Consider the following 15791-nt stretch of genomic DNA (forward strand, 5'->3'; position numbering starts at 1 on the left):
AGATGTGCTTTACACAATTGATCTATGTATTGTGATGAATTGTATGAGCCCCAATAAATTGATTAAAAAAAATAAAAATAAAAAAAGAAAGGTTTTTAAAAAAGCAACAAATATGCTGACCTTTTCAACTCTAATAAGCCTGTCATTGAAAAATAGAAGGTAAAAAGCCAAAGAAATAAAACAAAATGTCAAACTATAAACTGGTCAATAGAACTCAGATTTCTCCAGTCTCCAGAGCACAATAGGAAACATCAACTTTAGAGAGTTTCTCCTATCTTTTTTTCTGTTCAGAAGCCTTATTTTGAATCCATTCATTTCTTTTGATACATAAACAACTTTTCTAGGGGTCCAAATTAGATCTTAGATGATGATTTTAACAACAATGGATAAAGTGCCTCAAATCACTGTTGTAGTATAGTTAAACCAAACTGTGTTTTCTTGATTATCCCATTAGAATTAAAGTGGCATGATAGCACGTGTGGTTGTATATTGGGTCTGCCTTTTATATTCAGTACTAACTGAACCTGATGCCTGCCACACAATCAGCCCTGAATGAAAATATGTTGCATGTATAAATGAATATTTTCAGCCTTGTCTGAGAGTTGAGTAAATATTTCTCCAATGTAAATCATATCTGTTTTCAAAGGGCAGACTTAGACATGACTTACCAGAATGTTTCACAATCAAATAAAAATGGGACATGCTGTTACAGAAATTTTTTAAAAAGCTGTTAAATGAGATGTGTAAACATTTCATCCTGAGGGGTCACTTGAAGTAATAATGATTTCACCAGGGTCACAGATTATGTCAATACTTGCAGGTGCTATATCAAAGTCCAGACTACCCTCTTTATAATCAAATGGCATTTTAAAGGTCAGAGCATATCATTTACAATTCATTTAGAATATAATTTAGCTGTATGAATCAATGTGAGCTCAAAAACTGTAAAAATAAATAAATAACTTCATTTAGTAGTACTCGACAGAATGACCAATCAATTTACAATAACCACATTGCACATTAACATGAGTATTGATTTTTGGATTTCTTGAAAATGAAAAAATATTAATATATTTTATCAGCCTTGTGAACTATATATATTCTAATTGTATACTTAATAAATTAGATTCAGTTTTAAACAAATATATTTCAGGTAGTCCACCTGAAAAACATATGGTGCAATAGCTTCCACCACAGATTATTTTTTAAGAGATCTTTTATCCTTTATCTTTAATTCTGAATATTCTCAGTGGATTCCTCTTGAGTCTCCTATACTTCTTTCTTTTCATGCCTATGTTGAATATTGCAGCAATGAATGGTCCCAAAACAACTTTAAGCTTTGTGCAGTCCGTCTGCTTTGTCATCTCTCTTTCATTATTGCGCTTTCTAACTCAAGCCCTACACAATGGCTTTGCACTCCAAAGGATTTGTGTGCAGACACAAGTAATTCACTTAATTGAAGCTAATTACTGGTAGATAAATTATAGTTTACGTTTACACTTCCCTTCATATGCATTCACACGCTCCCATAGCACGTGGAATGGAAGACTGCTTCTTTGGTGAAACGAAAAATAACTTATCCAAATGTCCGTGTGAAGGCGTTAGTTGTCAGCTGCGGGTGAGGGGTTTCCACCCGCCCGGTCCTGCCCCGCCTCCTCGCGGTTGTTGCTCTGTTGGAGTCCGTTATTGGGACAACCGCGTCAATTCAGCTTGTCGGGAGCCTTCCTCCTGTTCACTGCCCTTCTAAAATGCCAAGCATGACGTCCTTGACCATGTGTGGGTGTGTGGGAGCCGATTTAAATTCAGTCTCTCATTTTGTGTGTTATTGAATGGCCATAATAGAAGTATCCAAAAAAAAAGATTCATAAGGTAAATTTCAAAAAATATCATTTTATTGGGTGCTCATACAACCATATTCAATCCACCCATCCATCCATCATCTTGAGCGCATGTGTACGTTTGCTGCCATCAGTATTTTCATAAACATTTTCTTTCTACTTGAGCCCTTGGTATCAGCTTCGCATTTTGCCCCTCCTTCCCCCACCCTGCTCCCCTCATGAACCTTTGGTAATTTACACATTTTTTTTCCTGTCTTACACTGACCGATGTCTCCCTTCATCCACTTTCCTTTTGTCCATCCCCCTGGGAGGGGGTTATAAGTAGATCATTGTGACCTCTTCTCCCTTTCTCCCCCCACCTTACCCTCCTGTTATGACTACTCTCAATCTTGATCCTGAGAGATGTATCCGACCTGCATTCCCTGTGTTTCTTATCTGTACCAGTACGTGCTCTGGTCTAGCCAGATTTGTAAAGTAGAATTGGGATCATGATAGTGGTGGGCAGGAAGCATTAAATAACTAGAGGAAAGTCGTATGTTTCATTGGTGCTATACTGCACCCTGACTGGCTCATCTCCTCCCCATGGCCCTTCTGTAAGGGGATGTCCAATTGCATAAAGGTAAACTTAGTAAAGGAAGTTAGCTCAAAGGTACCAAAGGAGCTGTGCCAAATAATCGTTCTTTGACATCTCTCTTTCTCTGTGTAGGTGTGTATATAAGTATTTTGTGGTTTAAAACAAGATTTATGCAACACCACCAAAAACAATATTATTAAATTTCTTACTATTTATAAAGGGACCATGCCATATTATTGAAAATGACTTTAAAGCTTAAGATCATATAATTACTAATTTCAGGAATCTTTAAATTATATTCTTTAAATTCTATTTAAAATTTTCCACTGAAAAAATCAAACTTCTAAGGGCTGTTTATCAGGTGAGCCATACATAAAATAAAGTTTTCTTATACTGAACTAGAACCTGCTGTCTTACAGGGGCCAGCCATGCTCCCTGTCTACCACCACATTGCCATTGAGTGGATTCCAACTCATAGGAAACCCTACGTAGGAGTCACACACCCGTGCATCTGTATGGGAGAAGTCATCCTCGTTCTCCTGCTGAGCATCTAGTGGATTTCAACTACTGATCTTGCACTGAGCAAGGGCTCTTTATTATCTGTTCATGATTATATTCTATTTTACTAATAAAATAACACTATTGACAATCCTCACAGGACAACTCTTCATTATATAAGGACAGCTATGTTGTAATTGTTCTTAGGTCCCCTTGAGACTCATATCAAAGCTGGGCACAATTGAATGAAACACTGACCAGTCCTGTGCCATCCCCACCGTCACTGCTGTAGTTGAGGCCATTGGTGCAGCCACTGTGCCAAATCCATTCTCAGTGTGGTAGTCCTCTCTTTTGCTGACCCTCTGCATTACCAAGCATGATGTCGTCTTTCAGGGACTGATTCCTTTTCATAATATGCCCGAAGTATATGGAAATTCTGGCTGTACATCTTCAAAGACAGATTTGTTCATCTTTGTCAGTATATGGTATATTCAATACTCTTTGCCAACAACATAATTCAAATGGATCACTCTCCTTAGGTCTTCCTTAATTATCCATCTTCCACAAGCTTTTGTGGCGATTGAAAATACGATGACCAGGGTCAAGGGTTGAGTCACCTTTGCATTTGACACTTTAAAGACGCATTTTGCAGAAGGTTTGCCCGATGCAATGCATAATTTGTGTTATTGAATGCCACTCCCATGACCACAGACTGGATCCAGGCAAAGTGAAGTCCTTAACGACGTAGATGTAGTTTCCGTTTATCATGACATTGTCCACTGGTCCCATAGTTAGGATTTGGTTTTCTTCAATCCACAGTTAAAGCTGCCATCCTGCACTTCATCAGCTGATGTCGTCTTTGCTTTCAGCAAACAAGCTGGTGTCGTCTGTGTATTCTAAGCTGTTAATAAGCTTCCCTCCGATTCTGATGCCAGCTTCTTCTTCACACAGCCTAGCTTCTGGGTTATTTGCTCAATTTATAGATTGAATAAGTATGGTGTTCAGCATAGTTTTACTTGTGTGTGATATTTATGACACAGTTTGATCATGTTTTGTTGGATCCATTTCTTTGGAATAAACAGATGGCCCTATTTTTAAAAGTTTCCCTCTATGCTGTCATCTTTATTCCCACAGAGTAACATTGATGGATAGCTAAAGCTTTCCACATCATTTTGAACTTTGAGCTTGTGACAAAATCCAGTCATATAAACGAATCAATAAAATTCTAGCAAACATGCTAGATGTGAAAGTCCTCTGACATAACAGAGGCTTGCTTGCAAGTGACTTTTTATTCTACTAATTATTAGCTTCGTGGCATAGTGGTTACTCTTTACAGTCTCAGAAATCTGCAGCGGCAGCTATGCCCTGTCCAGTAGGGTCACTGTGAGTCAGAATGGACTGCATAACAAAGAGTTTGAGTTTTATTTTTGCCTAATCCTAGTTTTCAAGAAACTGTGAGGTTTGAATATATGGACTCTACTCTATCTCCCATGTGATTTTTTTCTTCTAATTTTATTTTGTTGAGAATATAGATAATAATCACTCACCAACAGTTTCTACGTGTGCACTTTGGTGATATTTATTACATTCTTCAAGCTCATTTCTACTGCCAATTTGATCCTAGATAGACCCATGCAATTCTATAGTTATAATCAAATTGACAATAGTCCAATCAGGAATATTGGTGGCATAGCGGCTGTGCCTTGGGGTGCTACCATTCCAATAGTTCGAAACCACCAGCAGCTCTGCGAAAGATGGAGTTTCTAGACCCCAAAACAGCTACAGTCATGGAAGCTCACAGGGCAGCTCTAGCCTATGAGTTGGCATCGATGCAATTACAGTGAGTGAGACTAGTCTTAAAATAGCGTTCTTTATTTCATTTGAATAAAAAAGTCCATTACAGGAAAGTTCTGCTTACGACTGACTTTGTCCATCCATTCTGACTTTTCTCACCTTAATGTCAGATATTTCCCACATTAAATGTGACAATTCCTAAAAAGAATCTTTTGAGAAAAGAGTATAAAGAAGACAGCTTGTTAGCCTGAGTTCAGCCACCCCATCTCTACTCCTAATCTGAAAGCAAACATTTCCACGAGGGCATATGCAAAGGGGCTTCAAGATGCTCGTGAGAAAGTGGAATACGGTGTCACAGAATGTCTCCATGCAGCCTCCTGTGTCCGCATGCTCTCGCAGACTGCTAACTGTTAGGGAAGGGACTGCATCTTTGGGGGAGAATACATGACAGCAGTCACCATTTTTTCATCTGAGATAACGTTCCTCATTTTAAAGAAAAAGAATACCTTACTCTCATCTAAAACTATGTATCTTTTAAAAGCAACTGGGCCATGGACATATTTCTTACTTTTTTTTTTAAGACATAGCATCGGAGGATGTTGGGGGGTTTCCTGGGCTTATTTACATAAATGATCATTAGAAGAAGAAGCATGGATTCATTGGCCAGGTGTCTGCCCTACAGACTATGTAACTGGTGTGTGGAATAAGTGCGTCTCTGAGAAGGAAAGGACTGATCTCCCACTATTAGGACGGGTTCTTCTCTGGCACTTGAATGAACTCCAGAGTAGGTCCTGTGAGTAGGCTTTTGTTTTGGTTTTTTTACCGATCCCTTTCTCTTCTCTCTCAAATAGCGATAATAAGGTACTTCGATCCTTTCAAATCCCCCAATACAAATCACATTTCAGTCATGAGAATTTCTAAAACCCCAGTATGCGTGCGCCAGCGCTCCCTCAAAGTGACCCTGGAGCACAGATTAGAACGTCCCCGTACTTTCCAAGGTCGTATGAAAATCTTTCCAGAACCATCTTACTACATCTTTCCAAGGTCATAAATCTTTCCAGAAGCATCTTACTACGTCTTTCTCCAGCAGATCGTCTGTTGTATTCAAACTGCTGACCTTTCCTTTAGCCGCCGAATAAAAGGAAAGATTTTAAAATGCATTGTAATGATGATGTACACCTCTTCTTAATAGAGCTAAACTATTGAAATGTCGAATACATGAATTATATGCCAATAAAACTGTTAAAACTGAAATAAGATACATTCTTAAAAGCCTTTCTAGTCATATGAAACAACCAAAAATTCAGAAATGTATTTGCAATCAGAACCACTGCCCAGGTCAGGGCTGTTTCATCCCTGCTGCCTGTGGTAGGCAAGCAAGACGTTCATTTTCCTTTTTGTTGGCTGCTTGCTCTCGTCTTTGTCACCCCGTTCTCTAAGTTGCTTCGGCCGCTCCACGGCTAAGGTGGAGAGGCAAAAGAAAGCCCGAGTAAGCAGCAGGAAAAACTAATTCAACAGGCAGTGTGGTGAACTGCTTTTATTTTCTCCATTTAAAGAAGATGTCAGTCTCCTAGGCGACCACAAGGAGGTGCGTTTGTAAAACAACAGGGATTTATTGTCCCACAGCTCTGGAGGGTCTAAGTGTAAATTCAGGGCTCTGCTGGCACTCCGGTCTTGTCCAGCTCAGCGCTGGCAGCCCAGGGTGTCTCTGGTACTCCTTGGCTTGTGGAGGGACCCTCACAGGAGGGTCTGTGCTCAGACGTGATGCTGACTTTGCATCTGTTCTCCCTTTCTGTGATATTCTACTCTGAAAGGATTAGGAGTAAGACCTACCTTACTCCCTATGACTGAAAATGTCTTCAGAGAAAGGAGCTCTCAGGGCGGAGTGGTTTACCAGTGAGCTGCCCTTTGCAGGGTCTGTCCTTTCAAGCCACCAGCTGTTCCAAAGAAAGGTGAGAGACCTTCTGCTCTAGTAAAGATGTACGGACTCAGAACGCTTCGATGCAAGTGCACCCTGTCCGATCAGGACACAATGTGTCGAGATCCACTCTATGGCAGTGAGGTTTGTTTGTTCGTTTGGTTGGTTTGGTTTGAGCGTGGGGTTTATCGTCAAAGAAAGACCCAATTTCCCAACCCTGGTTATATACACAGTTATGGCGTTCAGGATGTCAACCTCTGGATTAAGAGGCATAATTCAAAGACAGGGGATAGTCAAAGCTCGCTTTTGCTGCTTATCCCTTATTTGCTGACCTCCCTCCTTTCCTTATTGTTAGAGATCTCTCACTTGTATTGATACCTTAAGACTTCCCTCAGGGCCTCTGGTTTGCAAATGATCAGTTCTCACCCACATGTGTCTCACTGTTGATCGTGCACACTGCACTAGATAGCAGGTCAGGGACAAAAGGAAACGTTTAAGATGGTTCCATGCCTCTTGCTTTCCTGCTTGACCAACGTCCGAGCTATGTTGTTGTTGTTTTTGCTGTTGCTGTCATTGTTGTTAAGTACCATCGAGTTGATTCCAACCCAATGCACGACAGAAGGAAGCGCCGCACCATCCTCAAAATTGGCCCTCTCTTGGGCCACTGCGGTAGCCACTGTGTCAGTCCAGCCCGCTGAGGGTCTTTGTCACTTCCACTGCCTCTGCTTTACCCAGCACGCGCTGGTCTGTCCTAACAACATGTCCAGAGTACGCAAGATGAGGTCTCTAAATCCTTGGCTCTAAGAGGTGTTCTGACCATACTTCTTCCAAGACGGATTTCTTTGTCCTTTTAGCGATCCCTGGTCCTTTCAAGAGTCCTCCCCAGCGCTGCAATTCAAACACATTGCTCCTTCCCCCGGCTTCGTTATTCAATTTGTAACTTTCATAAGTGCTTCATTAGCCTGTTGAAACATTTCAATTGGTATTCCAAAAATTCCTGGAGCCTTTCATTTTGAAATGCAGCTTTATCCCCTAAATATCTGGGGGATTTTTTTTTTCTTTTCTTTGGTGACATTCGGTGAAATAGAAACAATGGAAGGAAGGAATAAATAATAGAAAGAAGGAGAAAAGGAGAGAGGGAAGAAAGAAAAAGGGAGGAAAGGAGAGAATCAGGAAGGGAAGGAAGAAAGAAGCAAGGGAGGGATACACTATTTTTAAAAATTCGACCTAAGAGAATGGTTAGCATAACAAGAGGCTCTGACTTATCAGCTGAAATTTGTTTTAATTACCAATGTTTAGAATTACTTTACTTTCATTCTGTCTTCCACTGCTCATTCAAATATGAACAAATTCATTACTCTAGAGGTGATTGTGAATCATAGCAACCCTCTCAGACAGAGTACACAGAACTGGTCTTAAGGGTTTTCAAGAGTAAAAATCATTAAAGGAGTAGACAGCCTCATCCTTCTCCCCTAAAGAATGGCTGGTTGATTTGAACTGCCATTTGCCTTTAACCGTCCAATACTTCACCCATTATGCCATTAGGACTCTTTAAAATACCAGGGGGTACAAAAAAAACCACCAGATTTTGAAAAAAAAAACCCTCTATATTTAAATTTTTTTTATAAAACAACCTTATCAACCTCAAAGTACTCTCCATTACACTTAATAAATTTGTCAAACCTGCTATTCCATTCTGAGAAACAATTTTCAAATGCATCTGCTGGGATGTCTAACAGCACCTCCCTTGCTTTTTTTCCCTTCACGTCATCTATAACATCAAATCACTGTTCTTTCATGTCCCTCTTCATTTGCAGAAACAAAGAGAAGTAGCAAGGAGTGAGGTCAGGTGAATCAGGTGCATAGGGCAAGAGAGGCATGCTGGTTTTTTGCCCCAATCCTGGCACACAGGGATGGCTGTGTGAGCAGGTGCATTGTTGCAGTGGCAAAACCACCCTGTCTGCCACAAATCAGACCTTTTTTTTGCTGTACCCTGTTATGCAATCTTTACAGAAACTCTAAATAGAAAGCTTGATTAACAGTCTGACAGGGTGGAGCAAACTCCAAATGCTCTGCGAGTCCACATTTTCATCTGTTCGGAAAACTGATGGATTTCCAGAATGAGGTTTGTTATGAATTGACATTTCACCTTTTTAGCAATGAGAAAGCCACTCATACACTTACGTTTTTCACATAGCGCTGTCCTTGTAAGCTGTATTCAACATCACAACATTTTCTGCAGCATTTTTCCCAAGCAGGAAACAAAATTTCATAGCCCAATGCTGGTCTCTTAAATCAGCCATCACAAAAACGAAGTTCGAGCAAAACTGCTTTCACGAAAAAATTCACTATGACCAGAGCGAACCTTCCCAGGCAATGCCACTGGGTGTACGACTTCAGAATGAGATGCTCAATGCTCACCTAGCAAGAAAAATATGCACTACAAAAGCCCCACCCTGTGGAGCTTTACCAGGTTTTGTGGGGTACGCCCTCATATGTTTTAAAATTCTGGTCCATTGTAAGAAAACCATTAGAAAGTTACCCCAAAAGGGAGAAGGGAAATGATGATAGATAGATAGATAGATAGATAGATAGATAGATAGATAGATAGATAGATAGATAGATAGATAGATAGATGATAGATAGATGCTATTTTTGCTATAGATCATGTGGAAGGCCCCTTGACATAGGATATTCATTTAAAGAGGAAAAGTCCAATTTTTCTATTTCCGGTTCCCCAGGCCGTGATTATGAAAAGAGTAAAGTCTGCGCAGAACTCAGCAATCTGGGAAAAGATGACTTCAGATCTCTGTAAGTATGCGTTTGCCTACATGCGAGGCAAATAAAAATAGCGTGGCTTGTGCCAGGTGCACCTTAATCCTCTACGTGATGTCTTTGCTTGTTAAGACTTTAAAGAATTAAAATAAGAACTACTTTCTAAAGGCGCCTTCTATTCCTTTCATGAACTAAACAGAAAAGAAAATACATAAAATATAACTTTTAAAGAACTGAGCAGATTTGATATATTAATTTTTACAAATGTGACAAACGTTTTACTTCTAATTGATATTGTTATTTCTTGCCCCCTTCAGATCAATGATCTCCTACAGCAGAAAATTCCCCAGTGGCACATTTGAACAGGTCAAGCAGCTGGTACAAGCAGTGGTCTCCCTGACGGAAGACTGCTGTGCAGAGGGGGCTGACCCGAACTGCTATGACGACAGGGTAGGTTTGGGCTGTCATCCTTCTCCAGGGTGACTCACAGAAGGAAGCCGTCACTCCATGTCCTGGGGAATCTGGATCCCAACTCCATACATCTTTAGTTTCAGGGGTTGGGGGGTAAGCATGGAGCGTATTCTTCTTAGGAACAAGGTTTACTCCAATGTAATCACAGTCCATGTGGCTCATTGTTCTACAAGGTTCAAATGGTAAAGCAGAGGCACAGATTGACCTTGTTAGTAAGAGGTAGGTAAAAGATTTGAGTCAGCTATATCTTATCCCAAAGCCTGAATTTTGTATTCCAAATCTGACCCTTCCAAATATTGATATATCTTAAAAATAAGCCTCTTGAAAATAATTCTCTGCTCCTTCATAGCCTGAAAAAAAAAATCACTAAAATAAAAAACAAACCAGTTGATTCTAATTCATGGAAACTCTGTATTTGTAAGAGTAACGCTATGACCTTGCAGAACAAATCCACAATTATCTTCCAAGGTTCCTCTGGGTTAATTTGAAACCCGAAACTTTTAGTTGCATAGCCAAGCTTTTAACTGCTTGTACTAGCCTCAGATATGAATGTACGCCTACCCATATCTTTCTCATTATGTCAAGGATTGGTAACAACTACCACAGAATAATTAGCATTGGATTAAATATATTTTGTGCTTCAAAAATTGCCCTTAGATACATAAAAACTTTTGAGCTTTCCCCTCTGTAGTTTATATGCCTAAATTAAAATACTGAAATGATAAGCTTCAAGATACAATTATAGATGCTAACTGCAAAGGGAAATGGCAGCAATTCACTAACTTCAATCATCAGGCCTAGGGCAAATTATGTTTATATGTACTTTGATGAAGACCTTGTGATCAGGGACACTCATTTATGAGAAGGACCTTTGTATCAAGAAGTAACTTTACCTTAAGAAAGCACCCTGCCTAGTTCAACTCAAGTCCATAGGTCCAGGGCCAGCCAGGCCCCCTTCAGACTCACATAGTCACAGGCCAATGGTGCAGAAAGGGGCAGCAGGAAGCAAGGAGATCACGGGCCAGTCAGTGAAGAGCAGTGTGGATCCATGGCCAGTGGAAGTGTGCCAGCGTGCTGACAAAAGGCCACAGCCCCAAGGTACCCAGCTACCACTTGACTGAAAGGTTGTACTCCACCCTAACCAGGAATGTCCCCTGGACATAGTACCCAACTACCATAGACCTCTATAGTAAAAGAATCTGTTTTATTGCTAAAACCTTCAAGTACACTAGTGGCACATGGACTAAGTGTTAGTCTACTAACTGAGAGGTTGGCCCTTTGGACCCACCAGCTCCAAAGGAGAATTATGAGGTAGTCTGTTTCTGTAAAGATTTACAAATTCTGAAAATTTATGGAGCGATTCTACTCTGTCTTTAGAGGGTCACTCAGTCAAAATCAACTTGATGGCAGTGGTGTGGGCTTCAGCCTGTCACAGGTATCTTTCAGAAACAATATTCAGTCGATCTGACTAAATATAGTCTAGGCGCTGTGCTTAGCCATCAGTTGCTTTATCTGGTCCTGATTGACATCCTAAGAATTTCATGATCATTTCCTTCTACCATGGAGACAACAAGCACTTATTTTAATCTGATACTCCAAATTATTTTATTTCTATTGTATTTCAGTTAGTGTTAGGATATTTCACTAACACATTCCTAGACGAGAAACAACTTCTAGAATTGTAGAGACCGGTCATCAGGAAGATGGCCGTACATTTTGCTGTTGTTGTTGTTATTGTTGAATGACACCCTTTACACACACACACCCATTGCTCAAAACATTTGTTTAACTGTGTGCACATTTTTCTCTTTGCCAGAACTGAAAATTTACTTGAGAAAGAAATCAACATGAAAGGAGATTCACTGAAAATAGAGATAGGATTTTTTTTTAATCATTCCATTAGGGGCTCACACAACTCCCACCACACTCTACACACACATCAACCATTCAAAGCACATCTGAACTTTCACTGCCCCTATCACCCCCAAAACACCTGCTCTCCACTTAAGCCCCCGGCATCAGGTCCCCATCTTTTTCCCCTCCCTCCCCGCTCCTCCCTCCCTCATGAACCCCGGACAATTTACAAATCACCATCCTGTCATATCTTGTCCTGTCTGACGTCTCCCTTCACCGACTTCTCCGCTGTCCGTCTCCCAGGGAGGAGGTTACATGCAGATCCCTGCAATCGGTTCCCCCACAAAGAGAGAGAAACCCACTGCTATCAAATCAATTCCAGTTCATTGGGAACCTATATAAAGCTTTTGAGACTACATGTATTTCTCCCATAGGGTTGCTGCTGGGTTTGACCCTCTGATCTTTTGGTTAACAACCCCAATGCCTAACCAACAATGCCACCACGACTTCATCAAAAAGAGGGGAGGGGATGCTATCCCTAAATTCTGGTAGTTAATGGAAGGCAGATGTGTTCGCTACTGTTTATTTAGCATCTATGTAAATAATCTATGGATCCATGTGTTGCTGTCCTCCATGCGAGGGGAGATCGTTACAAGTTTTGTTCTACAAAAATCACTGACTTGTAATATAAGTTAGAATGTTAGGTAGGTTTAATTTTCCCATATTGCTACTTACATTTCTTTTTGTAACTTCAAATTCCTTCCAGTAATAATTATTTTGTTTTTGCATTTTTATTTTTCTAAGTACCACTGGATTGGCATTCTAGGCGTGGGCTTAGTCTGCCCATGTCTATCACTGAGATTGTAACTTAAATTCACATTGTCTTTCAACCCATTGATGGAAATGTGACTAAATCTTGATGCTTTGGGGAAATTGGTTTAGCCTTTTGGCTGCTCATCGCAAGGTCAGTGGGTTAAACCCACCAACCTCTCTATAGGAGAAAGATGAGGCTGTCTGCTCTCAGGAAGTTTTACAGTCTGTAGACCCTATGTAGGGTCTCTGTGCTGGAAGGGACTCCATGGGAGACGGTGTTGACAGGGGGATGTTAGCAACAGGAAATCTTTACTCTCAGTGGGGTGTTTCCAGGAGAAGGCAGGTAGAAGGAGCCACTTGGGGAGGTTTTCTCCTTCTTAAAGATGAGAATCGCTCCACAGAGAACTAATGTGCTAGATAGAGGGCATAAGCACGGATGGCTGTAAGCAGACAAAAACAGTATTGTTGCTGATGGACGTTCTGTTTGGTTCTACGCTGAGGAAGGGGTAGTTATTTATTAATACAAACAAGACCCTGTACAGGGTGGTTCAAAAAGTCTGTGGGACTTTTGAAAATGAAATGGAAAGATTATGGCATTTTCCCATGAACTGTCAAAGTCCCTTGTACTCGCGTATAAGAGCACTTCTGCCATTCACCACAAGAACAAATCAACTCAAGAAAACCTTGACATGGTTGCTAAGAATTTTTAAACTTTACAGTAACATGTTTTACTGAAGAAGACTGTTCTTCTTCTACTTTGTCTCCTCCCATTTCAGACGTCTGCACTGTCTGCCCGGTCCTGCGAGCAGGGCTCTCCGTTCCCCGTGCACCCGGGCACCGCGGAGTGCTGCACCAAGGAGGGGCTGGAGAGGAAACTCTGCATGGCAGCGCTGAAGCACCAGCCACAGGAGTTTCCCACCTACGTCGAACCCACCAACGATGAAATCTGTGAAGCATTCCGGAAAGACCCCAAAGACTTTGCTGACCAGTAAGCTGCTTTCATCAGAAGTAAAATTTCAGGTCACTAAAATAATCAGTGTTAATCTAAGCCCCTGTCTAGACAAACACCACATATCTCAACCCAGATGGCCTTTTCTATCTGAACGCTTCCTGTGAGAAGCAACTTGTCTATCATGCAACTTAGCCCATGTTCCCGCCAGTTTCTATGTTAATGAATGTCTTTCTCTGACAGATGAAGTCAGGTCCCAAAGTTGCTATTTACTGGTCCTAGTTGTGTTACGTGAAGCAGAATCACTTGGCTATCTCTCCAGATGACATTTTTACATATCTGATGGTATCTATTGTGATTCCCTTAGGCTGAGTTAAGGATCATATCATACTCTTTGTGAAAGACTTTGTTTTATTACTCTGCTTGTTTAAAGACTTAATTTCCAATATGACATAACTTTTAATTTTCCCTTCACTTCTGCATTACATTCACTGCCAGAAACAGTTCTGAATGTGATATGTTGTGGCACATCATAAGCATATAGCTTCAAGCATCTTATTGATTAGTACGCCTAATTAGCCAGAATGTACACTGAATCATAAGCCTTTGAAGAATATAAAAACATATTAAAATGGGGAAATCCAATTTAATGTGTCTACAAAAATTGGAAGCACTGCTGTTGAAAGTAATTTTAAATGCATGACACCAGTTAGAATCTTATTAAAAAGTCTATTGCTTTGCCCCTCTTTTTCAATTTTCAGAAGAGATTTTGAATAAGATTGCAGAACTGTTTTTAGAAAATTCAGGAGGCTTATTCTCCTAGGAATCAAAAGGTATTCATCAACAAATAAGGGAACCTTATAAGTAGCAATTGTCTCGGATCATGAACTGAATAGGGAATGAAAGATAACTTCATGAATATGAATGTTTTAATTTATTCAGTCAACATCAAAAACAGCTACTGTGCCCAAAAGCTATGTGAACGAAGAGCCAACTAGTTCCTACACTCAAGCACACTACATAGAAATTTAGGAAAGGACCTATTTTGAACTAATATTAATTAAAGATGACTTCAGTATTTTATATCTTTCTAAATCCTTAATGAATTTCAGATGCTAAAACTGTGTAACATGGACCTTCATCCATAAAAATACTTCTGAAAAAGTAGGATTGTGGATTGCAACTCAAAATATTAGCTAGGACCTGTAGGGGGCAGTAGATTTATGTTAATGGAGGGCAAAAAAAGTAAAAATGAGATTGAGCATGGCTGTTCAACTCAAAGAAGGTAATCACTCTGTAAAGAATTGTTGAATTGGTGTATATCCTACTGTGGGTATTCTCAACAACAACAAAAATAAAATAGATTATACAACTTTTAAAAGTAGGGTTTATTTTGACAACCCTTCCATTTTTCACCCGCAGATTTATATATGAATATTCCAGCAATTACGGAGAAGCTCCTTTACCCCTGTTAGTCAGTTACATTAAGAGTTATCTCTCTATGGTAGGGTCCTGCTGTACTTCCTCAAGTACAACTGTGTGCTTTCTGAAAGAGGTAAGTACCATTTGAGTTCTTACATCACCATTGGATATGTTGTCATGGAGTCGATGCCATCTCATGATGACCAGAGTGTAACTGCTCAACTGGCCTTTCAGTGACTGGGTTATTGGAAATAGATTGCCAGGCCTTGCTTCAGAGATACCTCTGAATGGATTCACATTTCCAACTTCCCTTAAGCCATTGAGTTTCTTAATTGTTTGTGCTATGCAGGGACTCCGTTGTTCAGAGTTGCAGTCTGATTTCTTCTTTTCATGGCATTGCTTTTAAACAATGGTAGAAATTTTGATTCTGGAATCAATAACGTTTCTTAAATGCTTCTTTATATTTGTTATTTGGAAAATAAGTAAACTGTTCTTGGGAAAAAGAATGTTGATAATCTCCTTTGTTCAGAATTCAGTTTTTATTTATTAAAAATCATGAAATCAATATTCTTTATTATTCCATCATATTATTTTCAAAAGATCTTGCCCATCTAATGAAATCCTATCATTTGTTTTCTAGAGGCTACAGATTAAGCATTTATCACTTCTAACCATGATGTCAAATAGAATCTGCTCACAATATGTTGCTTATGGGATGAATAAATCAAGACTCAGGTAAATGATAATATCACCAATGCATTCATTGGTTTGACTGAAATCTCCTTATCAGACTATAATATCCTAAGAATATGTCTGTAATCTGTAGTTACAGTGTGCCCACAAAACCTCTGATCTAAAACTTCTGAAAAAACGAGCTGTTATTTT

General features: G+C 39.9%; 1 protein-coding gene across 1 annotated transcript in view; it reads left to right on the forward strand.

The window, feature by feature from the left end:
• Nucleotides 1-15791, forward strand: part of GC (GC vitamin D binding protein) — a 51489-nt gene that overhangs the window by 13458 nt on the left and 22240 nt on the right. The window contains exons 2-6 of the mRNA XM_045284183.1: nucleotides 9364-9433; nucleotides 9715-9847; nucleotides 13312-13523; nucleotides 14907-15039; nucleotides 15547-15641. Coding sequence (XP_045140118.1) covers nucleotides 9364-9433; nucleotides 9715-9847; nucleotides 13312-13523; nucleotides 14907-15039; nucleotides 15547-15641 — 643 coding nt within the window. The remainder of the gene's footprint in view (nucleotides 1-9363; nucleotides 9434-9714; nucleotides 9848-13311; nucleotides 13524-14906; nucleotides 15040-15546; nucleotides 15642-15791) is intronic.

The sequence above is a fragment of the Echinops telfairi genome, unplaced genomic scaffold (assembly GCF_000313985.2).
Source record: "Echinops telfairi isolate 266 unplaced genomic scaffold, ASM31398v2 ScPeMD7_7468;HRSCAF=8506_0, whole genome shotgun sequence".
NCBI lineage: Eukaryota > Metazoa > Chordata > Mammalia > Afrosoricida > Tenrecidae > Echinops > Echinops telfairi.